This window comes from Corvus hawaiiensis, chromosome 9, assembly GCF_020740725.1.
Source record: "Corvus hawaiiensis isolate bCorHaw1 chromosome 9, bCorHaw1.pri.cur, whole genome shotgun sequence".
Taxonomy (NCBI): domain Eukaryota; kingdom Metazoa; phylum Chordata; class Aves; order Passeriformes; family Corvidae; genus Corvus; species Corvus hawaiiensis.
The window spans coordinates 29139933-29167920 of NC_063221.1; the positions used below are offsets into that span (position 1 = coordinate 29139933).

Genomic DNA, 27988 nt, shown 5'->3' on the forward strand with positions numbered 1-27988 from the left:
TCTTTCAGTTTGAAGCCATTCCCCTCTGTCCTAGCCCCCTCTGCACACAGGCATCGAGCAAATCCTTGCCCCAAGCATCCTTAATGCCTTCAGGAGTGGGACTGATGCTCTCACAGCCTAAACTCCCCCTGCTTTCTAGAGCCAAAGTTGAGGGGAGCTGAAAAATAACAGGAAGAGAAACTGAGGAAAAGAAAAAGGCTTATTTGTCAGAGACCTGGCTCAAAGCATGAGTCTGGCTCCTCACCACATGAAAAGCCCTGCTGCTGCCTGGAGGTCTTGGAGAAGAAAGGGGGGTCCTGCTGAGCTGGGAGCTGGCAGGGAAGTCTCCCAAGCCAGTGCTGGAGTCGCAGTGTGATGGGAATCAATGCCAGCTTTGTGTACAGGTAGCTGGGGAGGATTTATGACCCGCCCAGTGGTATGAACACAGGCCATGAATTACAGCACTGTTGGAGGATCAGGAAGTTCTGACTTCAGAGACGCAGTCCTGAGGAAAAGGACAGGGCAGATTCCTCTATGTGCACTCTAAAAATTAAAGTAAAATGCCAAAATTTCTTTAAAACATGCATTTTTGTGAGTGCCAGCCCTGGGACCCCACTAGCCTTGCCAGGGCTGCCATAAATCACACCGGGCTACAACAACTGCACGGGGAGCATGGGGCAGCCACGGTGTTGTGAACATCAAGCACTGCACAAGGGAATTTTGGGGCAATCCAGCCTTTTTTTGGACCATAACAAAATTTAGACATAATTGGTGATAACATTAGCCCAGTGTCAAGATATTTTAGTTTGGGGATAGTCTGACCAGTTGTTTTTCTTTGTCACAGCTACTGGCCCCACATGTGGGACAACACTGGGAAAAGGCAATAAGGTACATATCTCCAAAAAAACCCCTGAAAACTCTCCAAAAATGGGGGAAATGGAAAGCCTTGTGCTAGGGAAGGTTTGGGCTCTGTTTTAATGCCTTATCCTGTTTCCAGGAAGGCCAGGACACTCTCCCCAACCTGATTCCTTGCACATCTCATAGAATTCTTGAATGGCTTGGGTTGGAAGAGACGCTAAAGATCCTCTAATACCAACCCCTCGCCATGGGCAGGGACGAGCATGGCTGGAATCTCATCCTTTTCCTGCCAGGAGGTCATATCGTGGCTTTCCAGCAGAGGGGGAAATAGGATCACTTGTTCCACCACCGAGCCGCTTCCTCTGTCTTGCATTACTGGCAGGAACGAGGGATTTAGGAAAATGCAGTATTATTGATCCCTGCATTCCAAAAGCCAACACTTGCTGTGACTGGCCAGGACAAGCATTGTTTAGGAGCCCGTGTAGGCACCCACACAGCTCCATCAGAAGTTTTATGATCAGCCCCATCAAAGCACTGTAGGACTCAAGAAAATTAATTTAGAAGCCTTGCAAAGTGTCAGGTATTTTATCTGTCCAAGCCACACGGCTGTCTCTGCAGTATGGCCCTGATCCCACAATTAAGTGCACACTTTTTTTCAACAATATGGCCAATATAATCCCTTGTGTGTTTAAAGCTAAGTCTTTACTCTGGTGGAAGATGCATTATCAGAGCTGTTCTGGGTTCAGTGGCACCAAATGGGGACTGGCAGGTCCAGCACTAGGGCTGTGGTCATCTTCTGGTCCTCAGGTGGACCTTTTCCACCTCTTTCCACAGCCAGTCTCAGTAAATGAGAGACAAGCACAATATTGCATGGACAATTTAAGGTGGGGATGAAAACCAGATGTACCTGAGGAGATGCAGAGGTGGTGCACAGAGGAAAAGGATGGTGCTCAGAGGCTGATGAGCAGCGTTTGCTGTCCCCTCTCTGATGCCAGTGATGAGCAGGGTCAGGCACAGCCTGCAGCAGCCTTTCCTTGCTGTAATGCAGCACACGTGGACACAGGGCCCTCCAGACTGCAGAAACATCATCCAGCACTCAGCATCTGCTCTGCAGGGTGAGCTATAGCAAACACCTTGCCCTTCTTCATGCTTCTGCTCAGGTCTCCTACTTGATCTACAATATAAAGCCATCTCTGAATCCTTTTCCTGATGACATCTGCACTGGGATTCTGATTTTTGAAGTTCAGAGATGAAGACCTTGGTAGTCAGCTTGGCTTCCTTGGCAAAACAGAAGTGCTTTTACCAAGCTGCTGTGCAGAGAAAGAGAGGATGAGCTGAGAAAAGCCCATGTGGGCTGCAAAAGCACGTGTGAAACAGCAAACATTCCAAAGGCAGAGCTCCAACTGCGAGGCACGGCTTCTTGATCTCGCCATAGCTCTGTGCATAGCTCTCTATAACCTCTGCACACTGCAACAACCTCTACATTGTTTAAAAAATCCCCACCACCCCTGAATGAAAGGCTGTCTGCTCTGCCCTTTTCCCTGGTGAGCCACGAGAGAGCAAACAGCACATGGCAGGTGTCAGTCACGTCACAACTTTGTGGGTAGGATGGATGGAATAGAACAAAATAGAACTGCCTTTAGATGTCCATGGTCTTCAAGCCAGGAACAAAATTCAGATTCACAGTATTGCATGAATAATGTACTACAAAGAATATAAACAGAATATTGGCATAAAAAAAGGATGAATTTTTTTATATAACTGTATCCCTTGCAGCAAAAGCTACATGAATATACTAAAAATAAAAATCCAGATATGGGGAAGGAACAAATGCAAATTGCTGGATGACAATAACATTATGTTATATACATTTCAACTTCACCCTGGGGCTAGGCTTGTGCAGCCAGCCACGTTACCCACAGGCTGCTCAGGTGATAAAAGATCAATGCACTCTTCAGGCAGAAATTAATTCCCTTTGTTGGGCCAAACACATTTGAAGTGGAGACTTTTTTGAAGAGGAACAAAATCCTGTGTTGCTATCACGGAGTTTGTTTACACTGAGATAATCTGCCCCTGATTTTAGGTATGTAAGGGTTGTGAGTGAGGAGTTGTGTGTCTTTTAATTAAAGAGTTCTTCAGTGTCAGGGAAAGAGCTCTGTGGTGGCAATAGCCACAAAGTGATGATGCAAGCTCACTGCCCACCCCTGCCAGTTCACAGCCCTTTTTCCATGCTCCTGAAGACTTCATGGCTCATCCTCCTGAAGGTGACTGCATCACCATGGCCAGCATGGCCAGCACTGCAAGCCAGAGGTCCAGAGACTTAATTCAGGTTTGGAGTCAAGGATCCAACACAAACATTTTAGACACATTCAATTCACAACGTTCTAAATGGAACCATAGCTTTTAGATATATTTATATACACACCACTTTTGGAACATAACACATCTGAGAAAGGTTCTTTAATTTCACCTCTAACGTGGAGTGCCTTGCTGGCTGCTTAAATCTCTCCTTCACACCTCTCCCCCAGACAGCCTCGCCTATCAGTGAGAAATTGGTGTTGTGCCTGATTGCACAAACCAGCCCAGCCTTTTACCTGGGAGATGCACCACAAATAACTTCCATTATATATAGGGGGTGTTTCTGATGCTGCTATCAGAAAAGAGAAGATATAATGCTTCGACAGCCTTGCTTAGAGTGCTGAGGAGGCACCTGGCTGTTCAAAGCAGCCATTTGTATCACAGGACAGGCCAGGTTTGGATGAAAGGCAGTGGCGTGCATCCCCACCAGACCTTTATAAGCACAGCTAGAACCTTTTTATGTCGTTCTGTCTTAACAGCCACCTGCAGAGAGGCTGTGATGCGTAACGGGGAGGTGACGAGGGGGATCGCCTCAGGCCAGTCACATTTGCCTACTTTTTCTCCCAGGCAAAAGCAATTTAGGTTTAATAGTATATTAAAAAAATATTAAACCCCTTATTGGAGTTCTTCCTGCACAGGCAAAGAGAGGAGAAGGACTTTCTGAGCCCATCTGCAGTGCATTAGCAGGTAAAGGATTGCATTAACGTACTCCCGAAGGTCGCAGAAGGGCACTTCTCATTTCATTTCAATACTGAGTTTACCCCCGTGCTACACTTCTCAGTGTTTAGCAAAGACAAGCCCCAGGGTCACTCTGAACTTTAATTACATGAAAATAACCTGCTAAGAGGTCCTTTCATTTTGATAATTTACAATACCAGCTATTGAAAAGAGCTTTGCAATTGATTTGGGAAATACACGAAATGACGCTTCCAGCCCAGCCTTTTGTGGACACAGGACAATTCACTGTCTGCTTAACAGCTATAATAGCCCAAGACCAGACTTTCCTACAATAATTACACTTTCTCTTTAATTTATTGAGGTTCAAACTTCCAGTTGTCTGCTGGGAACACTTCATTTATGCATGAAGCATCTCAGCCCACTTATGCAGAAGAAAAAGCAGGGAGAAACAGGCACTTGTTGGAACACACAAGTCTCCATAGATCTCTTACTCTTTTTTTTTTAACTGATACCTAATGAAGGTACAGTTTCCTTGTACTTTTTTGTGCCTGCCCAGGGCCCTTAGGGGCATTTTGGAGGCTGTGAAAGCTTGAGGAAACAGCTATGAGGCAACTTGGGCTGTGACCAAGTACCCTTCCCATGGCCATTTTTATTTTCTTCCAACACAACAGAACTAAATATTGTCATCTTGCGACTATCATCTTAAAAACAAATAACCTGTGGTGTTCTTGATTGCTGTGGTATTGCTTTCCTACACTTGTGCACATCCACTAAGATGCCACCCAGCTAAAACCATTAGAGCCACCACGAGCACATGGGTTTGCACGTGGTATGGCCACAACAATTTCAGATGTAGGGGACATCTTTCTCCCCCCAAATCACTTTAGAGAACAAGGAATTCAATTTTCATGTTGCAGTGGCTGTGTAGGGCCATCGAAAAGCCAGGTGATAACTCATCTTTAGAGGTGGGAAACTGCCTCATGGGGCTGGCAAGGGGAGGAAGCTGAACTGACATTTCCTTCACGTATCTGGAAGGTACATGTTCCTCATAACACAATTTTGTGTTAATCTTCAATTTGCTGTACTGGGAAGCTTTTCCCTGGTCAGCAACCAGACACATCAAAATTACAGGGAAGTCACTGCGGGAAATAACATGAGTTTCCTCCTCCTTCAAATTAAAAGGAGGGTGCAGGCTGGACAAGAAACACACTGCTGCAATAGGACTTGATTGACTTTAATGTGGAAACAGTTGCACAGTTTAATATATTTCCTTGCCAGAAAACAGGGAATTTGTTTCCAAAAGGGCAAAGGCCTCTGGGATGTGTCCTGATTCTTTGTGATTCGATCTGTGCTGCTGTCAATGATTTACCGCAGCATTTCGGAGCCCGGTGGGCTCTGTGCTCCTTCCAGCAGTCCTGAAAACTTAAAAGCTTTGGTTTGCAGCTGATCTATAGCAAACATTTACATATGGCAAAGCAATGTGGAGGAGCCTGGGTCAGCTCTGTCCCTTGATCCTGTCTATGTGCTCACTGGTTTTATCGCCAGGCCAGGCCACGGCGTGCAGGGAGCTTCAGGCATTGCCTTCCCAAAGGTAAGTCTGCTCCCCTTCCCAGATTTCCATACAGGAATTACCAGCACATCAGTCAGCCCATCAGTTTTGTCCCAACTTGAGGCATGTGCACAAAGCTACCAAGGAGAAAAAAAAAAAAAATTGGCAGTTGTCCAAAGCCCAAGCCAGGCATCGTAATTCCTTCTTAAAGGAACTGTTTGCACAACGGTTTTTCTTTTACACATGACTATTAAGCCTTCTTAAACTTCCTTACCAAAATTACCATGCTGGGTTTGGGCCCTTGAAATGAGTTCTCTATACAGGATGATTTATGAGTTAATATTTTTCATATTCTTTTGCATTATAATTATTTTACATTTGACAACACGAAGCTAACAAATGCATGTGAGCAACCCAGTTTCAGTCCAAGCCAGATCCTCATACCTCAGTTTTTTTCCATGAACAGTATTATTAACCTATCCGAGTGTCACTTGGACTTTGAAGGAAAGGAATAAACAAGTTACATTCTTTCTAAAGCTATAGTGTCATGATAGGGAAATGGGTGGATTTTTTTTTCTACAGCTATTAATTTCAGGCTTGTTGTAAAGGCAAATATGATTTAGAAGGATCAAAAAAAGGTATCAGTGATAATTGGAACATGGAGACAAGGAGAAGGCAGAAAGGAAAAAAACTGTGGCAGTGATACACTTAATTATGAAGGCTTATTCCGATAATCCCTTTTGAAAATGAACAAAGACGAGATTTTTGATGTTTGACGAACTTATCAAACAAGGCAGAATAATGAAGAGGTAAATGTAAAATCCAATCGAAGGTGAGCCAATTAAGTACTTCGCGAAGTGCTGAAGGAGGCAGCCCACAAATCCTCCTGTCAGAGCAAAAAGGCATCAATACCTGTGTGTCCTCCAGCTCTGGGCTCCTCTGCAGGCTCCTGGGTTTTCATCTCACACACGGATCTGCACCCACAGGCTCCCTTACTGAGATGCTGTGGCTTTCCTTTAGTAAATCTCTCTTCCCCAGCCTCTGATGAATCCCCCATGAGCTCCGTACCTCCCCTAATTACCAATATTTCTCTCTGGACTGCAGTCTTGTAAGTAAAACAGACTGCTCATTAGTTAATCACCAAAATAATAATAAAAATAATAATGTTCTGACTCAGAACAAACCCTCAAAATGCTTTGAAGGCTGTGGCAAGTGCAGGGTTGCATTTGCACGCCACAGATTCTTCCTCAAGACAAAGAAATGGCTCATACAAATGAAGGTTTTAGGAGTAGGGACAGAACTAGAGATTGTAATGACTGGGCTGGGAGACAGGAGAAGTATTCTCCATTTTCTCCTTTTATAATATCCCTTTAATTATTTTCTTCTTCTCAGAGTTTATGTATTTTGCGTCAGAAGTACTCAACCAACAAATTCTTAGTCAGCATCCTTTGTACCTCACTCTCTCAGCACTGTTGGTGTAGCCATTCCCAGAATTCCACAAAGCCCATGGAAACCAGGATCTCCTTTCATACTTGCCAGGAAAAATCCCAATCATGAGCTCACATTGGTGTAAAGAAAGTGATGTCAAAACAGGCTCAGTAGTGATAAGCATCCCTGCTCCTGGAGATTGTGATGTGCTTCTGAAAAGAAAGGCAAAAAATCAACTTTTCTTTAAAACCTGTCTCTTCACAACATTCCTTCTCTTTTCTCAGGATGTTCGGTCTTATGTATATATTTTGTATATATATTTTTAATTGTAATCCACCTATTGGAATGGGTGAGGATCTCTTGGCAGACCATGAAGCCCAAGACAAAATCCCCAGGTACTGCACCTGCAGCATCTGATCAATTCTGATGGTGAATACTTGGATGGGGCACCTTGGGATGCTTCCCATTTCCTACGAAACAGCTTCCTGGTGGAAAAACACACACACACACAGATAATTTTCCTTCTTCCAGCCTCCATCCCCTCTCAAAACACTGCTTCAAAGACCTTAGACCACTCTCTCTTCCCCTCCCTAGAAGAAGCAGCAGAGATGTTAATTCTCCAGCTCCTGTCGACTGTCAGCTGAGCCAGTGGTCAGGATGGACTGATTGCTTCCCTTGCCAAGAGAAAAAAGTAAGGATCCACTGTAATGTATTCATTTATCTTCAGATGTGTCTGTGATGAGGATGTACACACATTAATTATATATATTATACATATTCATCATTCTGAAGCATCCAGTAAACTCATCCAAATATGATGGAAATGCTCCTCTGCTAGAGAGGCTCTTACTTACCCTGGTGTAAACTGGGGAATTAATTCATTCGAGGCAGCAGAGCAGGAGAAGCAAAATCAAGGCAAATGGTGGAAGAATCAGGCCAGAATATTTGCCCAAGACTTTCTTCCTTTTCTATCTCAGATTTAATTAAGTATCCCCTGCTTCTTAATGCAAATAGTCCAGTGAGAAGAGATTAGAAGCAGCCTTCATGCATCAGCTCCTGTTCTCATATTTTTATATCATTTCACATATGTCTTCATAGCTCGAGAATTTATTTTCAAATACCTGGCATAATTCTGCTTTCTACTGAGTTTATGTTATCCCTGCATTTTTTGTTCCTGTTCTTATAGGCAGTATATTATCAGTAAATAATATGGCTCTATGGCTCTTCTCCCTTTCCTTACTTTCTTTTCCCTTCCTAGTTTAAAGAGCAGCAATTCTCATTAATAATCCATCAGAAATGTTGCAGGATCAGTGTTGTAATTAGTGTCTGTGTCCATCTGAGCCTGGTGCATTGCAGGACAAAGCATATGCAGCTGGAAAAATGCCATATTTTTCCAAGGTATAAAGCAGAGATATTTTTTAAACTGCCATTCCATTAAACTCCCCTCTATGTTCATGTGTATGAACTCCAGCCAACCTGAGCTCCAAACTCTCTGCTGACTCTCCTCCCTGTATCATGCACAAAGTCTTGAAGCAACACACACACACACACACAAAACCAAGAATATAGACAAAAATGATAGTTTTGATTGTTTTATGGCTTGGGGAGGTGATGTCTCTGGGGGATACAAGTGGCTGTGTCTCTGTGCAGCACCGGTACCGGCGGCTGGTGCAGGCAGCAGAGTTTGGAGGGCGACGCTGCGCGGGGCACCTCTGGGATGAGCAAGACTGTCGAGCTGAGACAACGTGCACAGGGCCACCACGGTGTGGGCAGGACTTCCAGTGTGAGGGAACAGGTGAGTGAACCAGGCACAAACCCCTACCAGAGAGGTTTTGGTCCTGGGGGTATCAGTCGCCTGCCCTGGGCAGCAGGAGGGTGAACCAGTACAAGAGAAAGCAGGAAAGTTCCCCTCTTTAGTGTTTTTCCCCCCAGCTTTACAGAAATCCATCCATGTCGCACTTGGATTTGGGTAGAAAAGGAGGCTGTGTGACATGGAAAATGTGAATTTTTCAGTGGAACAAAGAGAGAAGGAATATTCTGCTCCAACTACTGTGCTGCGCGCTCACGCACCCCTCCGCGGGCACAACGCTCCCACAACGCGTCGCTTTCTCCCCTGCTAGAGACAGAGTTCAATCATCAATCCAACCAGCAATCTGTTGGGGTGATTTAGTTATTTTTAGCCATCTCCAGCTCTGAGGATTAGGATATAAAACGGCTGTTCTCTGAAACTTTGACTAGCCTTGACAGATTTTTGTTCCTACACAAATGGCTCCAACTTCCATCCTGAGCGTTTAACGAAAATTCTATTGAAATTTGGAACCAAAGGTCGGCTTTGTGACCAGCTCACCAGCTGGAGCAGGTTATCATCATTCCCCTGCGGTAAATTAAGCAGTGCCAGTTCCGTCCTCAAGGCTTTATCCCAGAAGCAAAAGCCCTTCCATGCTGCCTTTCCTGCAAATATCCATTCTTGCACTCTAATTATTGCAATAAACTCCCCAAATGCTTCCGGCAATGGGAAGAGGAAAAATTGCACTTTAATAAGATGGAGTTGACTTCCTTAAGCCAAGGGGAGAAGCTATTCCTATACCAACTTTCCAAGACCATAATTTTAGAAAATTAAGTCAGGACAGCGAGGTGACCTCACCTTGATTCCCACCTGGTAGAAGCCCATGGGAGTGGCCAGCTTGGACTCTGTGCTGTGTTTAGGTCACAAAGACCTTCCCCCAGGAGCTTGAAAAAGCAAATCCCCAGTGGAATAGCTCTGTGTTTAACACCCAGCATGACTCCTTGTGGCCCTGAGATGTGGGTGAAAAGCAGCACAATCAGTGCAAGCTGCCAGCCAGGATTTCTGGAGGGCGGATAAGCCACCGCCTGCATCTGTGCACTTTAGGGCGCTGCATCAAACAACATCTTGTGTGCAATGGAGACAGAGACTGCAGAGATGGGTCTGATGAGGATAACTGTGAGGATGAAGATATTGAAAGCCCTTGTGAACATCTGTTCCCAATCCCAGGGGCGGAAAAAGCAGTCCAAGGGTGAGTAATTAATCAATAGCCGCTCCTCTCACAATCAAACCAGGCTTATGTTTCTTATATTGCTCTTCCTTAGTAATAACTGTGATCCATGAATTGATAGAGGGCTGTACAGAACCCAAAGGGGAGGTGCTGTCCCATGTGACCATGGGTAGCAACGAGGGTTCATTCCAGCTTTTATTTCAAATTCTGTCTCAGATCTGTTACCTGACCTTGGCCTCTCCCAGCCACACTGTACCTGTGATGCCCTCTTTATACTCCTGTGCAAATATATCCCAGTTACCTCACAGCTTTTTTAGTTGTTAAAACTAGTAGACAAAAGCAAACAGCAGACTTTGGAGATGCAGCACCCTGTTGGCATTCATCCTTAAGGAGATTTAACTCCAGGATTTAGGACTTCAGAGCACAGATTCAAGGCAGAGAGCCTGAGCTCCACACGAGTATATGTAAATACTCCTATTCACAAAAAGTGTTTCCCTGTTCAGTTTCAAATTTTGTTCAGGTACTGCAGGCAAAAGAGAAATCCAGAAGAACTTGAAAGGCAAATAGTGCACTGCGACATTCTTGTTGTAAATTTTGTGTTTTAACCAAGCTACTGCTTCATTTGGAGAACACGGCCCTGCCTGTGACAGGGGTTGGAACAAGATGATCTTTAAGGTCCCTCCCAGCCCAAACCATTCTAGGATTTTATGAACATGGGCTACAGGATGAGAATGGAGCCAGCTGTTGGATAACTTTCCCATCAGCTCAATGGGACACTCTCTGGAGTCCATGAGATAAATGTCTCTCTGGCCCAGGGCCTGGGATGGTCCATCCAAAGTTTTACAAGGCATGCATTAATTTTCACTGAGAACCCTGCTTAATTCTGCTCTCTGAGGTGTTTCTCCTACAGAACACACAAAAGCAATGGCATTTGCTATCTTAATCCTAAAGATGGTTCCCTGTTGAGAAGAGCAGTGCTGCTGCCTAGTTTAAATAATGCTTTCACTTTGGGCCACGGAATTACATGGAATACTAAGTAATAGGAGGGATTTCAGAGGGCAGCAGCTGTGAGGGCTGGAGAGCAGGAAGAAGGAGGAATAAGGAAATAATAAGTGACAGACTTGGCAAAGCACAGGCTTCATGTCTAGGGAGGGTGTTAACTACCCTGAGAAACGGGACCATTATTAAAAAGAAAGAGATGAAATTAAGAGAGAAAATAATTGCAGAGAATGCCAGGAAGCACTTTGTGACAATGAGATGCATTAGGCTCAAGAGGAACCTGGAGGAATTCCAGGACTTTGGGACTTTCATGGCTGTGCTTGCAGGGAGGGGCTGGGCAACTTCACTGATTTCTTCCATTTCTCGCATCTGAGTCCAAACTAATGTCTTGGAAATAAAATGGGTGTTTGTCTCCTGCTATCTTTGGGAAGGAGACAACAACAAGATAACAAAGCCCACCCAACTCTAAGTTCTATTCCAGATCCTCAGGAGGCCTGAGGATAGATAACCTGTAGTGTCAGCAGAACCTGTGACAGAGACTGGGGAAACAAAACCGGAGCTATGGGTAACTTCCTGAACGCTACTTCTTTCCAAGATACAACATCCTAACACAGGAGGAGAGGCAGAACATATACGACCCTGGATTTTTTGGAGGGCTCTGTGAGTACGTGTACAACGGGGAGTGGCGGGAGCTGCAGTACGACGCCGCCTGTGAGCGCCTGTACTACGGAGACGACGAGAAGTATTTCCGCAAGCCTTACAACTTCCACATATACCAGTTCCTGGTGAGTGCTTCAGGAGGCCAAACTTAGCAGCAGTTTCCCAGCAGAAAGCCAAACTTCCCACAAAGATATTAGGTACATTCCATCATTCTCTGTAGGTTGTCTTTAAGGTACCTCAAGGGGCACTTGATGGTGTAAATGTTGGTTTATGGCACGTCAAGGAATTAACGTGCTTTATCACCCAGGCGTCCCCACTGCTTCCTCTGGCCCAGTCAGAGCCAAGGGAAAGGTGTTTTCTCTAAATTCTGCTATTAGTGAGCTGTAGAGCTTGCACCAGCCTCTTGCCTCTCTAGGGATAGAGTTGGCCATGTGTAAAATGGTACCGATGCTGCTGGTTCAATCTTTGAAAGCGTTTTATGTCTATGGTGTGGCTACAAGGGGCATAAATCCCAATTCTGAGTGAGACAGGGATCCTGAAACCCACCACCATGGATCACAACACCTATAGTCCACGAGGTCACATCTGATGTTGGACACTGATCCAAGCAGACCAAGGATTCAGCTTGGGTTTCCCATGTCCTAAGTGGGTGCCTTGGCCACACTGTTGAACATTCATCATGTTTTGTGACATGAATGAATGAAAACACATTAACCCTGGGAAATATTACTCAGTACAAGTAGCTTTCATGTCCTCCCAGAAGGCAGAGTCCCTTAGTCCCCTGTTTGAACAGTGGGGCTGGCTTTTTACGGAGCTGGCAAATGGCACAGCCCAGATTCAGCAGAGCTGCTCGATTCCACGTGCCAGCAAAGCAGAGCTGTCAAGGAAAAGGTCACTTCTCTAAAACACAGGCAAAACAATGTTTGTTTTCTAGCCTTGCCATTGTAAATAGATGTTGATTTTTTTTTTTTCTAAATAAATTCATCCAGAAGCAGGCTGGAGAGAAAAAAAAATCAGTCCAAATCGTTAGGATTTGGCAGAGCTGTAAGGAACTGGAAGAAGGGTTTTATAATGGGAAGTGTCAGGCTGTCTTAATAGGTATCATTACCAGCTCTGGCTTTGAGTGGGTAAACACAAACTTCTTCCCTGCTTGGAGATGGATGAAGCAAAATGCTTGGCTTTATCCACATTTTTCACATATTTCCAAATGAAACGGCAAGGGACTTAATTCCTTATTCCACAATCACTGAAGTCAGTGCTGGTGCTGTCAGGAGCATCATGGGCTTCAACAGAGGTACTATCAGCTCCTTCAAGAAGTAGTGATTGAAAAGGAAGGGAAGCACCTGAAAAATTAATGTCTGCTCCTTTCATTTTAGGCTCATGCTGATTCTGGATTCACTTATGAGTTTTACGACGATTCAAAGGACCTGCTTGATGCCCTTAAAAGTGATAAATCCAAAACAACAGGCTTCACCATTGGAATTGGGCCTGGCAGAGCAGATGTCATGTTAAACCTGGGCCTGACTTTATCAGGTGGCAAAGGATCCCTGAAGAATTTCACAGAATACAATGAAAAGGTAAAAAAAACCCAACCAAATCAGTGATGCATCTGCTCCAGTCGTATCATCTGTGCATCGCATGGTCTGGCTGTAACTTATGTCAGTTTATTCTCTCAACTGCATTTTTTAACACAGGGTAATTGTACCTTAATTTGTTCATGTAATTGCAAATGTATGATCGTTAGTAATCCTGTTTGCTGTTCCTGGTATGTTTTAGCAAACAGGGAGTGGGAATAAAATTGAATTACGGAGTGCCACGGCACATGTCATCTCACCCCATCCTGTTTCATGGCTACATTAAGCACATAAATAAAAAAATGCTTAAAAGTGACGATGAGGGAGGAGGGAATATCAAGATGCTGATCAAAACAATTATCCTCCGGGAATGATCTCCGGTAGCAAATATATCTTGCTCAAATTAATACAAGCTGCCTCGTGATGGGGAAATAGGCTGCTTTTTACAGGAGGTTAAAATACCACGCTGAAAAAACAGCACCTGGTAATAGGGTGTACTTCTCACACAGGGTTTACATCATGGACTGGCTGTGATGACCTCTTTCCAATCTAATAACATGAGTGCTGGTATTTCCCACATTTACTGTGCCCCATCTCCACTTCTCTCGTGGCTGCTGACAGAAAACAATAAAGAAGAATTACTTTGATGGTGTTCCAAGTTAAAATGCCCTTAAAAGCTGTTTGAAATGAGCACCATTATAGTATTTACTGTGCCCTTGTCCAGACTCACATGATGTTTGCAGCTAAATGATGATCAGTTATTGGAGGAATCATTTAAAGGGCTGCTCATGTTGCAGTGGAGATTGTCCAAAGCAATGGCAAATATAGAGGTGGAGGCTTGGAGCTGGTGTATATCCAGGAAATTCTCCCTCCATCAGCATCTTCCTGGCCAGGGAATCTCCCCTCTGCTGGGCTGGGCTTGACCCTTGTGCTTTGTCACTGATTGAGGCTGTGAAAAAAGCAAAAAGGGAATAAACAATATGGAAAGGAAACCAGAAAAAGAAATGGCAGAAATGGAGAATGGAGGGGAATCATGTGGAGCCCAAGTCTGATCGTGTTCACACATCAATTAAAAAAAACCCCACAGTATCCAACTCCCCAAGGCCCTCCACCTCCCTCCACAGCACGTAAGAGAGAGACTTTAAAAACAGAATTACCATTATTTCATTTAAACTTGGGCTTGTTTTCATGCCTTCAACATATATGGACAGTCAGAGACTCAGGCTTTCCCCTGCAAGCCTAAAGACTAGAAATTCATTTGTTTAAATTAATGTTGACTGCAGCTCCTCTTTCCTTTACCTACAGGATGTTGGATTCATTAGAGCTGTGACCAAGGTGCAGACAGCCCGCTTCAAGATGAGAAGGGACAACATTGTTTTGGATGAAGATGTGCTACTCTCGCTGCAGGACCTCCCAGACACCTACAACTATGGCATGTATGCCAAATTCATCAACGACTACGGCACCCACTTCATGACATCTGGCACCATGGGGGGTGTCTTTGAGTACATCCTTGTCATCAATAAGGAGGAAATGCGAAGAAAAGGTCAGAAAATCAAATATATATCAACTAATATATCAAAGTATATTCTCTGTTCTCAACTTTCTGCTTTGAACCAGGTAGTTCCAACCTGGTGACATTACTAGCCACATGGCCTGGGATTAGCTTGAGTGTCCCAAAATGTGCTTCCTGCGGTAGTTTAGGAAGGAACCTGAGCATTATTTTCTCCATTTTTTCAGTGTCACTTGCTAGTCTTGCCCCATTTCTTGTCATCTTTGTTCACCATGAATGCTGCAAAGCCATCCAGAGCACAGCAAATCAGCCCACTCACATTTTAGCCTGTAGGGAGCGAGGGCTGCAACTCTCTGTAAATGGAAATATCGCACTGCACTCGGCCATACCTCTGCCACTTTACCCTGCTTAGTGCCACATCTGAAGACTAACAGACCCCTGTTAGCTTCAGTTCTCAACAAATTGTAGTGTATGAGGCTGGAGAGGCCTACCTCTAAATCTCAGTTAGATAAAATACCCACTGCAGACACCGAGAGTGTGAGAGTTGCCATTGCTGGCGAGTCAAAATGTAACATTTTTCCTAACCAAAAACATGGGATGCAGAAAAATAATATGGGATTTTCACTCACTAACCAGGTTGTCAACTTCTGTAAAGGTGTCAACAACGCAATAGATCCCACTTCCCCTAAGGGCCATCACTCTGCTGTGCTGAGGGCACCACTGCCTTGGTAACTCCAGGCCAGACACTGACACATAAGGAAATTGTGATCTTGGACAACAGGTGCAAATTGCTGTAACTTTGGTAATTTTAATAATTTTCATGGTTCTGACCCAGATTCTGCCTCTAGTCTGAAATGGTTTGGCCCCATCAGCATTAGGATAACTGTGCACTCCGTATTTCACATTAGCCATGCCAATTTTTCCTCAAGAAATTACTGATTGAGAGAATTTTCATCAAGTTCCTGAACCTCTAATGTTTGGAAACATGATGCCTCTTCAAATCACTTCTTCACTTTGAAGGGTGAGTGATACAGAAGTGAATAAGGTCTTGGCAAGCAAGTCTTCGGGAAGCACACTGCCAATTTCAGAGGAAGAATTAATCAAGAGCATGTGGAGGGAGGCTATTATTTTGCTTTATCTTGTGCTTGCTGTGTATGTAAGGAGATTTACTGCTACGAGATGCCTTATCTTAGGAAAGAAGGACGCTGAAGTCCAGCAAAAGACAAAAATGTGCCCCAATAGGGATGTAATTTTCATTTGAATGCAGCACCATTCTGTAATTTTCATCTAATCCAGGCTCTGCCAGGAAGTCCACCCTTACCAAGCCAGCAGTGCTGTGTGTCACACAGCGCTGACCCAGAAGGACCCACCTGCAGTGTGTGATATGCCACTGTCTGAAAGCATTTAGTAAAAAAACCCTGATTTCTCTAATGTTGATCACAGCCATGCTTGGAGGCTGTGTTTGCAAGAGGATTATCCTCCTTGCCTGAGGAATGGTTAGGATCAGGATGTAAGTGCTCAAGTCTTAAAATTAGAGCTTCCTAAGATGAGTGAAGCTCTGAAGATGCATCACTGAGTCCCCACAGGGCTGAGCGTGGCACTGCTTTAAATCAACCACTGCATCCTGAGGGCCCATCCAGCCCACGAGGCTGTTTGCTAAATGCTCTGGAACAGAGAATATTCATTTTTTTCATAGACCAGTGACTAAAGCACAAACTCGGGAAAAAGATCCCTTGGCTGAGTCCTCCCTAAATGAGACACAGCTTAGGTGGCCACTGAGCATCTGGGTCGGCATAGAGCTGGACTTTGAGCATTTAGGAAACCTGAATTTTGAAAATGAAATCACCTTCTCTGTTTAGACATCCACAACTCGCTGCAGAGCTTAGGGCTGCAGTTTTGCTGCCAGACCCATTCCCAGCTTTCAGGCTGCAAGGGCTTATATGGATGTGGTCATGAGTGAAATAAATACATATGTCAGAACGAGGTCCCTCGTTGCTCTGCCATCAATATTTTTCATTACTTGTTTTTAAAATAGATTGTTATGGTTCTATTATTTAGCAGAAAACAGTATAATGTGTTCACACATTACAAGAACATTTATGGGAGGAACATTATGCGCGGAGTAAATTAGAAAGAGTCTTCATATATTCTGATTAATTCAAAATGCAGCAGTAAATCTTATCACTCGAGCACATTTAACTATCGCAAATTATATCATATAAAAAAAAAAACCCTATCAGGGCTCCCCCCCTCAAGTGCCAATATTTACTGTGGCCACCCTTTTGCAGTGATAACCACTTTTCATTTATCAAGACCCGATCCTGCTGCGACCAATAGCGAATGGTATCGACAGCCCCTCACTGAACATAATTAGTCAACGGGAACCATGGCAAATCAATTAATCAGGGTGTTCCTCAAGCTTAATTTTATGGCACTCCAGCACCAAGATAAGCAATCACTCATGTTGCTTTGGGTGAATGAACTTTACCCACTGTGTTTACAACTGTTGAACAGTTTAGTACAAGTAATTGAGTGCTGCACATTTAATCTTTCTCAAGGGCCCAGTTTTGCAGTGGGATGCAGTTCCCACTCAAGTCTGGAGCATGTTTCAGCTCTCACCAGTTTGAAGCCAGGACTTGCAGCCCCTTTCTCAGGATGCTGAGAACTTCCCCAGGCTTTGGATCCACCAGGCCAAGGAGCAGATCTGTGCCCCGGCTGGCTCCAGTGAGCCTCTCCTGCAGGGTGTGCAGAAGGGAACAAGTGTGCAGTTGACATCCCAGAGGGACCTGGACAAGCTCTGGGCCCATGGGAACCTCATGAGGTCCAACAAGGCCAAGCGCAGGCCAAGGAAGGGGATTCTGCCCCTCTGGTGAGGCTCCATGTGCAGTGCTGCACCCAGCTCCAGGGTTCCCAGCACAGGAGAGAGATGAAACTGCTGGAGCAGGTCCTGAGGAGGCCACAAAGCTGATTAGAGGAGTGCAGAGTCTCCCCTATGAGAAAAGGCTGAGGGAATTTAGGTTGTTCCGCCTGGAGAAGAAAAGCCTCCAGAGAGACCTCATTGCAACATTGCAGTACTTATAAGAAAGACAGGTTTTTATCAGGGCCTCTTGTGATAGGACAAGGGGTGATGGTTTTCAACTGAAAGAGGGTTAATGTAGATTAAAGAAGCAATATTTTACAATGAGGCTGGTGAAACACTGGCACAAGTTGCCTGGAGAGGTGGTGGATGCCCCATCCCTGGACACACTCAAGGCCGGGTTGGATGGGGCTCTGAGCAAACTCATTTAGTTGAAGATGTCCCTGCCCATGAAGGGGAGGGGGCTGGACCAGATGGCCCTTAAAGGTCCCTTCCAAGCCAAACCATTCCAGGATTCCACAAAACCAGAGCTGTGAGTGTTTGAGCAGTATTTTCAACACAAGCAAGGCAAGGCACTGCTCCCCAGTGCTGAGGTGAGGCCATTCAGCGGACAATGCTCCAGGTCAGGGCTTGGACAGAGGTTCAATCCTCAGACCATTAAACCACAACCCACAAACCCCACTGAGCTCTGTGCCTCCTTTCAATACCATGGTATTGATCACCAGGCTCCTTTGTAAAACACTTAAAGGTCCTCTGACAAAAAGAGCAATATAAAAGTTACCTATTACTTACAATACCTGCATTTACTGAAATCAATGTACTTTTTAACTACCAAAGAAGACGGCCTTATATTTGCAGTACACTGAAGTGCTTACATAAAACCAGGCTGTATGAAATATGCACATTGCTTACCTTGGTGAAACCACCTCATTAGTTCCCTTCTCCCCTCTGCAGTCGCTTCATGGCTCTCCAGTTACATATTTTCATGATGTATGTGGTGGTGCTGGCAGCAGCAGGCAGGAAAGCTCTGGCAGCTCTCAGCACACAGACCTTTTCCAAGTTACTACTTACGGTGCTGCTTAAGCCATTAATAGGTGGGTCAGATCCTGAGTTTAGGAAAATTAGCGAGGATCTATTAATTTCAGCTGCTGTTCCCAGCTTTACCCTAGTTATGGTTAGTCTGTAAAAAGAATAAAGGTTTGTTGTTAAATATATAGATCAAACAGGACGTACGTGCCTGACGCCTTGCGTTAAGATTTTTACTTTCTTCTAATATTTTCTAAGGAAACAAGTTTTACACCTATTATATGATAGGCCCCACATACCCCAATAAAATATTGGGGTTTTCCACTGTGCTCTGCCCAGAATAGCTCTTGACTTCAAAATACAAGCCATGAAAATAACTGAATCTTTTCTTCAATTATAGAAAAAAGAAGTAAGAAAACAAACATCATGAGTCACTGAATTTACCTGTCTACTTTCTGTTTTGCAGCCATCAGCACCGAGGAGATAAGTGCCTGTTTTGGCCTGTTCTTCGGCATGACAGCCAGCAAGGAGAACCTGAATCTGAGTGCAGCTCTGACATACTCTGACTGCAAAAAGAAAGGATTTCGGAAAGCTGGTACAACAGCAGGGCAGGGGTCTGTTGAGGCACCTTGGGTCACTTGTTTTGGTCACTTGGGCATGGGGATTTGAGTAGGGTCACACAAGGTGTGAGGAAGGGAGCTCTGGTGTCATCGCCCAGAAGAGGTAGGACAGGGAGCAGAAACTTTGGGTCCAAGTCTCCAGGAGTACTGATCCCTCTTAAAAGAGCAGGAATTAATGCAGCAATACCATATTAGAAACAGAGGCAGTGGGGTGGATGGGAGGCTGCAGTCCTCAGCAATGACAGACTGGGCATGCACGGCAACTAAAAGAAGTCAAAATTGACTATAAAAAGCACTCAAAGAGGGTAGGAGCCACCAAATTTGTACATTTCATAATGAGCTATAGACAGTGTGACCTACTGCCCATGTCCTACCCAGAAACCAAGGCTGGAGGGGTGCAGGCTCTTCGGGTCTTATCAGCTTAGAGGATTTGGGATGAGGGCTCACCCCACAAGCAGGGAGCACTGGGCTGCCATCGATCCCAGGAGCCAGATCCCTGAGAGCCCCCTGCATGACTGATCTCACCTCCATTTAGCAGTTTCTGGAGCCTGTGTGGAAACAGCAGCTAAATAATAAGTGTGTAATTCAACTTTCCAGATTCTGAGAGCCACAGTGCAGTTGTGGAAGATATTATTCCCCGGATTAGAGGAGGAGATACCAGTTACAGCGGAGGGCTCCTGAACAGCTGGGATGGCAAAATGTATCATCACTGGGGAAGGTCATTAAAATATAATCCTGCTGTTATTGATTTCCAGGTAAGGCTTTTCTGCAGTTGAAGAAACTCTGCCGCTCTAAGGAATGAAAGTGTAGTCGAGCAGATCATTTCGTATTTTTATTGTGATCCCATCACAGAACAAGATTAAATGTAATGGGCCACTGATCTGGTAACCTCTTATTCATTTCACAATGGGGAGTACATCTCCCACCGACTGCATCCGCAGGGAGACAGACAAGGAGCTTAATGCTGGATTAGTGCCAGGTTAAGTTTCTGATGTGTTCCCCAACAGCTTCACAATGAACTACAGTTGTATTCATCCCTATTATTCTCCCTGGTGCTGTCCGCCCTCCTGTATAAGCTGGGGACTCACAGGGGGCTGGGGAAAGCATTTTGTTTCCCCCCACACAGCAAAGGCTCTGCATAGACAGCCCCCCTCCAGGAGTTCTCTGAGCAGGGAGCTCCTGGATACTTTGTCAAGTGTGTCCTGTCTTTCCCCACACTCCACAAAGAGGGTCTGTGGCCATAAAAAGCAGCAAGGCTCTACTCTCCCTTTTGTTCCACTGGATGCCCCATAAAATGGGAAGATCACTGAAGCACCTTATAGGGCTTCTGAGGGGGGGAGGAGATATGGGCAAGCAGAGGGGATGGAAAGGGACAGAGAAGAGCAACCCTACAAAAAAATAATCCAGGGCAGAGCTGGCAGAGGCATGAGGGGGTGGCCACAACTCCTCAGCTGTGGTCAGCAGGACCACAAGTACCCCAAGACGCCAAGATCGCTGATCTGCTCCAGGAGCAGCTGTGGCATGTGGGGGAAGGACCTCTGTCACGGCAGGGACATGCTGCCATTTCTGTCCCTCTTGTCTTCATCTGAAAGCAGAAAGCTCTGACAGAGAGTGGGAGAAGGGAAAATGGATTTGGGAATTATCTGTGTTATTGGCAGGGCAAGAAGGACTGTGCAAGCTTTCCTGGGCAGCACCTCGGTGGCGGAAAGATCTGATAAGACTCAAGTGCTTTCAGATCCAGCTTCAGGTTATTCACCTTTTTGCACAAGTTCCCATCAATTCTGGGCAAAATTTCTTGCAGTTTTCCAGTAAACCATGCACTGACCTCTCTCTTGGCTGCTCCAGAGCTGAGCAGTCACCTTGCAACTGGAGCGGCCGATAAGCGCTCGTGTCCACTTCAGTAGCTCTTATCTGCAGCCCCCTCAGTTTGTCAAACAGGCTTGTGCAAATTTGCCTAAGAGCTCTTCCCAAAGCCCAGCTGATCCTGATCTTCCCCATGAATCACTCTCACTGTGCCTTGCACAGTGAGCTGACACCCAGCTCTTCTCTGGAACAAATTCCTGGCCTAGACAGAGAGCGTTTGCACAGCTGCATCGATGGACAAACATAAATAAGTGTCCTCAGACAGTCCCAAGTTTTTAGCTTTAATGCTCATTTGAATATTAATATTCAGTTGGGCAAGTTCTAATTACAGCTGCCCATACTGGCCTATTTTTGCTGACTGGTATACAGGAACTGGATTTTGCTGCTGGAAAATATGATGAGCGAGTTACATTCCCAAAGCTGTAGATGACAGTATTATTTCACTACATCAAAGGGCAAAAAATATATAGTAAAAATTCCTCATTCTCAGCATTTACTGGATATTTCACAATCTGGCCACTGCAAATGATAGGATGGCAATAAATTTTGATGATACCCTCTGTCCAAAGCTCTTACCAAAACATTTTCTTCAAAAAGGCAAAAAGCATGCAAGAATCTCAGGGATTGTGACAGCACTAAGAAATCAGTCAAAAAAACGGGCTTACTGGGGTGTTTTAATTTATCATTCGAATCCATACTAAAACTCCCAAGCATGTCCAGAAAAGCCAATCTCACACAAACCTCCAGGATGAGGAAGGTTTTGGAATGGTGGTTTCTCACTGGGGCAGCAACACATTTGCATGATGTACATGCAGCTGTCGAGGAAGACAAATGAGTTTTTCCCGAGTCCTGAATTCATCCAGCAATGTCACTGCATCCCAGTTGATGCCCAGCTGAAATTGTTTCCATGCTATCCATCTCCATCCCCCACAGCTGCAGCCCATCCACGAAATCCTCCGCAGGAGCAACCTCGGCCACATGGAAACCAAACGGCAGCACCTGAAACGGGCTCTGGATGAGTTCCTGCTGGAATTCAACCCCTGCCGCTGTGGAACGTGCCAGAACAATGGGGAGCCTGTCCTGGTGGGAGACACCTGCTCCTGCCAGTGCCGCCCTGGCTACAGAGGCCCTGCCTGCGAGCAGACTGAGCGCCGAGGTGAGAGCCCAGGGTGCAGTAGGGGAGGGGCAAAGGCAGCAAAGGGGATGGATTTCCCCCTCCATATGGCTAATCCAACAGCTCCTGGCATCCACACATCAATCCCACCTTCCCTTCTGTGTTTTGTTGCTGCGTTATCCTGAGCAGCCCTGCAAGAGACTGAGTTTAGCAGCTGAGGACAAAGGGGAATGGCTTTAAATTGAAAAAGAGCAGGGTTAGATTAAAGAAGAAATTCTTCGCTGTGAGGGTAGTGAGGCCCTGGCACGGGTTGCCCCATTCCTTGAAGTGTCCAAGGCCAGGTTTGATGGGGCTTCCTGCTCTAGTGGAAGGTGTCCCTGCCCCTGGCAGAGGGGTTGGAATTAGATGTTCCCTTCCAACCCAAGGAATTCTAGGATTCTATGGCTATTACAGAGTAGTGGAAATGAGGGTGTGTTTAATCGCTGGATTAAATCCAGGAAATCCTCTGGAGGGCTCATGGCATGCCGCTAAGGATGGCTGCTCCAAGGGGGAGAGCATAAACCTCAACAGACAGAGAGGGGAGGGAAGGGGAAAGGCTCAGGTGAAGCAACTGCTCACACAACGTGCCACCAAAAATGCCGTTTTAGTAAAAAATTGCTGCATCACCAGATTTCCCACCCCCTCCTGGGATGCGTTTAGACTAGAGGGAAGTGTCTATTCTGGGGTGAAAAAATATGTTTTTCTGAAGTGACAGGCTTATATTTATGTTCTCTTTGTCACTTTCTATAGTATCCTAAAAAGTTAAGTGGGTAGCAAAAAAAGGCGAGGTCGGAACAGGCTCTTTCATTTCCAAAAAAAGTTGCAGTTCTCTCTGGATATTTTTGTCCTGATTCATGATGACAAAAAAAGTCTAAATCTCAGCACATGAAGCTGGCAGAAAAATCCATCTTCAGAGCAGTTCCACCAGGCAGAGCTCCAGGCCTTCAACCGTGGGCTCACCAACAGAAAATCAAAGCCGTGATGAGATAAGGAGTTGGAGCAGAGCTGGGGAGACAGTTTTTGAGGCTGAATGCCAAAGCTTAGCTTCACTGACTGCAAAGTGGGTTTCTTTAAAAAGCTCAGGTTCTTTAAGTTGTCTCCAAATCTCAGGAATTTGCTTGGGAACCTCAGGACCCGCCACCAAAGCAGCGCACTGAACTGGCCAGCCCTGTGCTCCTTGATTTTGCCAACAGTGGGGACAGGCACACTTCTAACTCATGGGCAACTTTAGTTTCAAATTTTCACTTCCAAAACTCATTTAAGACCAAACTAAATTTTCTTTTTTTTTTTAAAAAGCACAATGTTCCAGCAGATGGAAAACCCAGCTTTCCAGCCAGCACTAAGTAAGAGCACACACATCCATTTGCGCTGTCTGGATTAATAAACTGCCCAAGCCAGGCATGAAGGCCAGATGAGTAAATAAAAAACGACAGTAAATGACAGCCATCAAGCATTCCCATCATTCAGGAGCACTGCTATAATCCATAGTATCGACCGCTCCTGACAACTCAGTCTGTACTGTAATGAAAAAGCTTTGAAATGACCCATCTCCAAAAGGACTTTTCACAACATCCCCACAACATTCGGGGACTTTTGTCCCTCTGCCTTGGTCAGAGGTGAGGAAGCTGCTGCAGAGAGAGCTGTGAGCTACCCTTTGGGAAAGGAAAACCAAGACACAGGCTTTCAAATGAGCTGAGAAGGAAAAGAAACAACTGTTGGTGTTTGGGGTGATGATGTTTCATCTGCCCTGGCTTCGAAGTGCCTTGATCTAAACAGCCTGGGCACAGCTGGGATAGAGCAGGGAGTCCATATCCAGAGAGGTTTCAACCAGACCTGAAATCCCTTTTTTTGGTCTGTTTTTCCCTTTTTTTTCTGTGTGTCTGCAGGTGGAGAGACGGATGGGCGCTGGAGCTGCTGGTCGGGCTGGTCGCCGTGCCAGGCAGGGACGTCGCGGCGCAGCCGGCAGTGCTCCAACCCTGCCCCGCAGCACGGTGGGCAGCCCTGTGCAGGGAGAAACCTCCAGAGCAGAGCCTGCTGAAAGCCCAAGGTGCCTGGAACAGCGTGGTTTGGAACCTGGGCTGGGCCATAAATACTCCAGGCATGCTATGGAATTACCCCCAGGAGAGATAATTGATCAGTAAAGTGTTTCTATACGTGCTGAATTCACTGTGTAAAACCTGACCAACTGCTCCCGTGGTTTTGCCCCACCAGATGGGATGGGAGTCCCACCAGACAGGATGGGAGCCCCACCAGTGCCCAACACCACTGCTGCAGCACAGGAGATGGCAGAGAATCCACCCAAAGGAGGTGGTTTTGCTGCAGGGTGACCGCGGCGCTACAGCGTGTCATGAAATAAATTCACTGCGAGTGTTTACATAACTAAGCCTGACTCTCAGGGAGTTTATATGTTTCCCTTTGGGAAACACATGAAAAGCTCACGATCTATGCAGTTGGTATTGACATATGTACCATGAAAACTTTTGGAAGTTGGCACTGTCAGATTTGTAAGTCCAGCATATTGGCCAGGGCTGGATTTCCTGCAAAGCCATATGCTGCTCTGCATGGAGAAGGCTTCAGCCCAAAGATGCTGAAGCATCACCACAAAATGTAAGCCCGAGCTGATGAGGAATTTTAAATAAGTAAATAAAGCAATAAATAGAGAGGCTCGAACGCAACCGTTGGGCAGAGGATGTTCCCACACAAGCAAAGGCTTTTGCTCTGTAAGATCAGTGATGAATTGACTATTAGCACGCAGGCATTTTATCTCCCAGGCACACAGAGCCTGAGAAGATGCTAACAGGCTGCTTGATTTAAGGGGCTTTTTTGAATGTGAGACGTAAATCTCAGCACAAGAATGCACACAGTATTGAACTGTGTCCAGAGACCACGGCGAGAGCCAGCAGCTCTCTCTTCTTAATGAACTGCCACAAAAACCTGGGATGGACGGAAGGCGAATGGCACTTCATTTTACTGAGCTTTTCATTATGGGGGGAGAAGGGGGGAAAAAGCCCTGAGAAGGAATCAGCCATTATGAACAACAGCACCAAAACCTCAAAGCACAAAGCAGCCCTTCTGTAGACATTTGAATGGAGAGAGGGAGTAGAATGGAATAGTGGTTTAGTGAAAGAAATTGCTCAGGTGCTTGGAAATGCTTGTTTTTCAACTGTGTGTCAGTGGGGATTTACAGGCTGACACTCAGCTGATGTAAATCAGTGTTGCCCCTTCACTGCAGCTGATTTATGGCACCTGAAGATCTGGCCCCATATTTTCTTTTGTGGGCATGTTTGCCAAAGGCCAATTTTTTCACCACTTCTCTTTTGCTTGTAAATGAAACTACGGGCTGAAAACAACAAACCATGTTGTCTCGAACCCCGAGATGGATTGTCCTGTGAAAAATCCCTTTGCTGAGGGGCAAAGCCATGGCCTTTTCGGCCAACTTTGCTATTCCGGGTGAAGGAGCTGTTCACCCAGAGAAGAATTTGCTCCTGAGGGCTTGAATTTGATGTCTTCTGTGTCAGGAAATGCAGCAGCATGAAGCACCCATGGATTGGTGTGACTTAGACATCCCAGAGGAATGTGAAATGTAGGATCACAACAGGTGATTTAATGAATGCTGCTTGGCATTGGGCTGCCAGGTTATGTGAAACATGAGGCAGGGCTCTTACAGCAAGGACCAGTTTGGCTCACAAGCAATTCTTACCTTTACATCGACTTCTTAGGACTCAGGAAAATGCCTGCAAGTAAATGAGTACAAAGTCACCTCAGCCAGAAAGCCAAGTACGCTTCTTTTTTGACCAGAGGGGAGAAATTAATGAACAGAGAGATCTGATGCCTTGGAGGCTGGGAAAAGATGGGGTCTGCAGGAAGACAACCTGCATCCTCAGCTTTTAGAGCTGTTTCTAGAAGGATAAATCACAAAAGAACCACAAAAAAACCAAAACCAAAACCAAAAGAATAAATCCAAGTGATTAAAGAAACTGCATGCAAAATACCACCATGAAACATATAAACAAGAGCAAAAAACCTATGTTTTACCTGCAGTTGTTCATTCTCATCCCTCACCTCATAGCCCAAGGCACTGAGACACAAACCCAAGGGCTTCCTTCAAACACCAAAGGCAGGTGGGCAGTGCCCCCCTCCTCCCCCTCCACCCCAGGGCTCAAACATCCTCTTGCTGAAACCCAGGAGCAGCGAAGCTGAAGTCAGAAGAAAGGAAGAAGCTGCCTGTAAGGCCTGGGAGAAAAAAACCCACAAAATAAAGAAGAAAAGATTATGAGCAATTACACATTTACAATGGCAGTGGAAGAAGCTAATATATCTCGTGCTGAAGTGGGCAGTGGAGAGTTGTGCAAGATGAGATAAGCAGCAAAAATGTGTGTTTCTTAGTTAAACTAAAAGCTTAGAGGGTACAATAAAACGCTGCAGTTCCACCCGGCTTCTAATGAATGGATTTTCCCCTCTTGCACACTGACATACATTTGATATAGTTATTTATCCTATATATTTCTGGCGGCATATTTCCCAGGAGACCTTGTTTATCTCGCTCGTAAGCGCATGATGGATGTATGGCGCTTTGGATAAATGGTATCACAATCAGATATTTTTATGGATATAGGCAAACTGGGTTATTAACAAAGGAAGGGCAGAGAGGAACCAGCACGCAGAAGAAAATAGGAAATGATTGATGACAATACACCTGAGGTTGCAAGGTGTAGGCTCCAGATAACCAGCTAACAGAAGAGGAGATAAGGGCAATGCTTGAGACAGAGCTGTTTTCTACCTCGGGGTCAATGTCACGTCGGCTGCCCCAGCTCCTGCGTCCCTCTGAGCCTCGGAGTTTGGAGCAGGCAGAAATTCCCTGGCAGGAGCAGCTCAAAAATTGTTGCCTTCCTTTTTATACAGTGGAATGCACAGGCACAGGGAGCTACAAAACATTTAATCCCACCACAAAAACCTGAAACAAAAGAAATTCCAGGTTCTGGCGAGTTTGGGGAGGGACTGGTGTTTGTTCTCTGTCATGCCCAACACAGTGGGATCTGTGGTGCTGAACTACAAGTAAGTAAAAATATTTGTTTATACTGGCAATAATGACAGTATTCAATGCTAGCTTTTTGATTTACAGAAGCAGGAGGTATTAAAATGGGATATAAAATGAAGATAAATCTGCAGGCAGGATTTGACCTGAAGTCTGGCAGTTGTGCTGGGTGCTCACTGGGCTCTTCAGCCACCAGGGTAAAACCAGGAGTTGGAAATCTGGGGACTGTTTACACCTCTGCATGGACTTTCTGGGTTGCTTTCAACAAAACATCTCCATGTGGGAGAGAACCTGGGCAGGAACAACTGCATCCATCTAGCAGTGGGAGAAACAGGAGCGTGGTGAAGTAATTTAGCAATACTGAATTTGCAGGTCCCCAGCTGCAGCCTGGACCACGTTCCAGCCTCACAGGTAAAGTGTCTGCATGATACGACACAACAGGGAGCACATGAATCCAGGCTGGAAAGCAGTCCAGAGTCCCACTGCTGATGGAGACATTAGGGGTGGCAAGATTCAAGCTGGTTTTGTCCTGGGAAATCTGGATAAGGCAATTACAACTCACCTGAAACACTTCTCTGGGATTTTCCGTACCACAGCAGCAATGTCTTCAAGCAGGGAGGTGCAAATAAATACAGCCTCTCCGTGTCTATCCTCTTCTTTTCCTCAAGAAAACTTGTGAAAATACAACATGGGATGTAGCAGAGCCCACTGAGACCAGTATCTTAAGCAGAGGGATGGGCTAGAGCAGCACAAGCAGAGCTGAACACGTGCACAGCCGCCTGCAGCCTTCCCGAGCCCTCACACGTGGGTTATTAATCTGAACT

General features: G+C 45.5%; 1 protein-coding gene across 3 annotated transcripts; it reads left to right on the top strand.

Annotated features, from left to right (window-relative positions):
• The first annotated feature begins 5241 nt into the window (after nucleotides 1-5241).
• Nucleotides 5242-27811, top strand: C8A (complement C8 alpha chain). 3 transcript variants are annotated; one of them, XM_048313377.1, is made up of 12 exons: nucleotides 5242-5464; nucleotides 7445-7541; nucleotides 8501-8645; nucleotides 9741-9885; nucleotides 11459-11648; nucleotides 12900-13100; nucleotides 14403-14643; nucleotides 18960-19088; nucleotides 19711-19868; nucleotides 21910-22132; nucleotides 24016-24176; nucleotides 27537-27811. In XM_048313377.1, exons 1-11 carry the CDS (start codon nucleotides 5352-5354, stop codon nucleotides 24165-24167), a joined length of 1794 nt encoding a protein of 597 aa, XP_048169334.1. In that variant the 5' UTR covers nucleotides 5242-5351; the 3' UTR covers nucleotides 24168-24176; nucleotides 27537-27811. The 3 variants fall into 3 exon arrangements, with proteins under 3 accessions (XP_048169334.1, XP_048169333.1, XP_048169332.1); XM_048313376.1 differs by lacking the exon at nucleotides 27537-27811 and adding an exon at nucleotides 24341-24512; XM_048313375.1 differs by lacking the exon at nucleotides 27537-27811 and having other exon boundaries at nucleotides 24016-24512.
• Nucleotides 27812-27988: the final 177 nt, after the last annotated feature.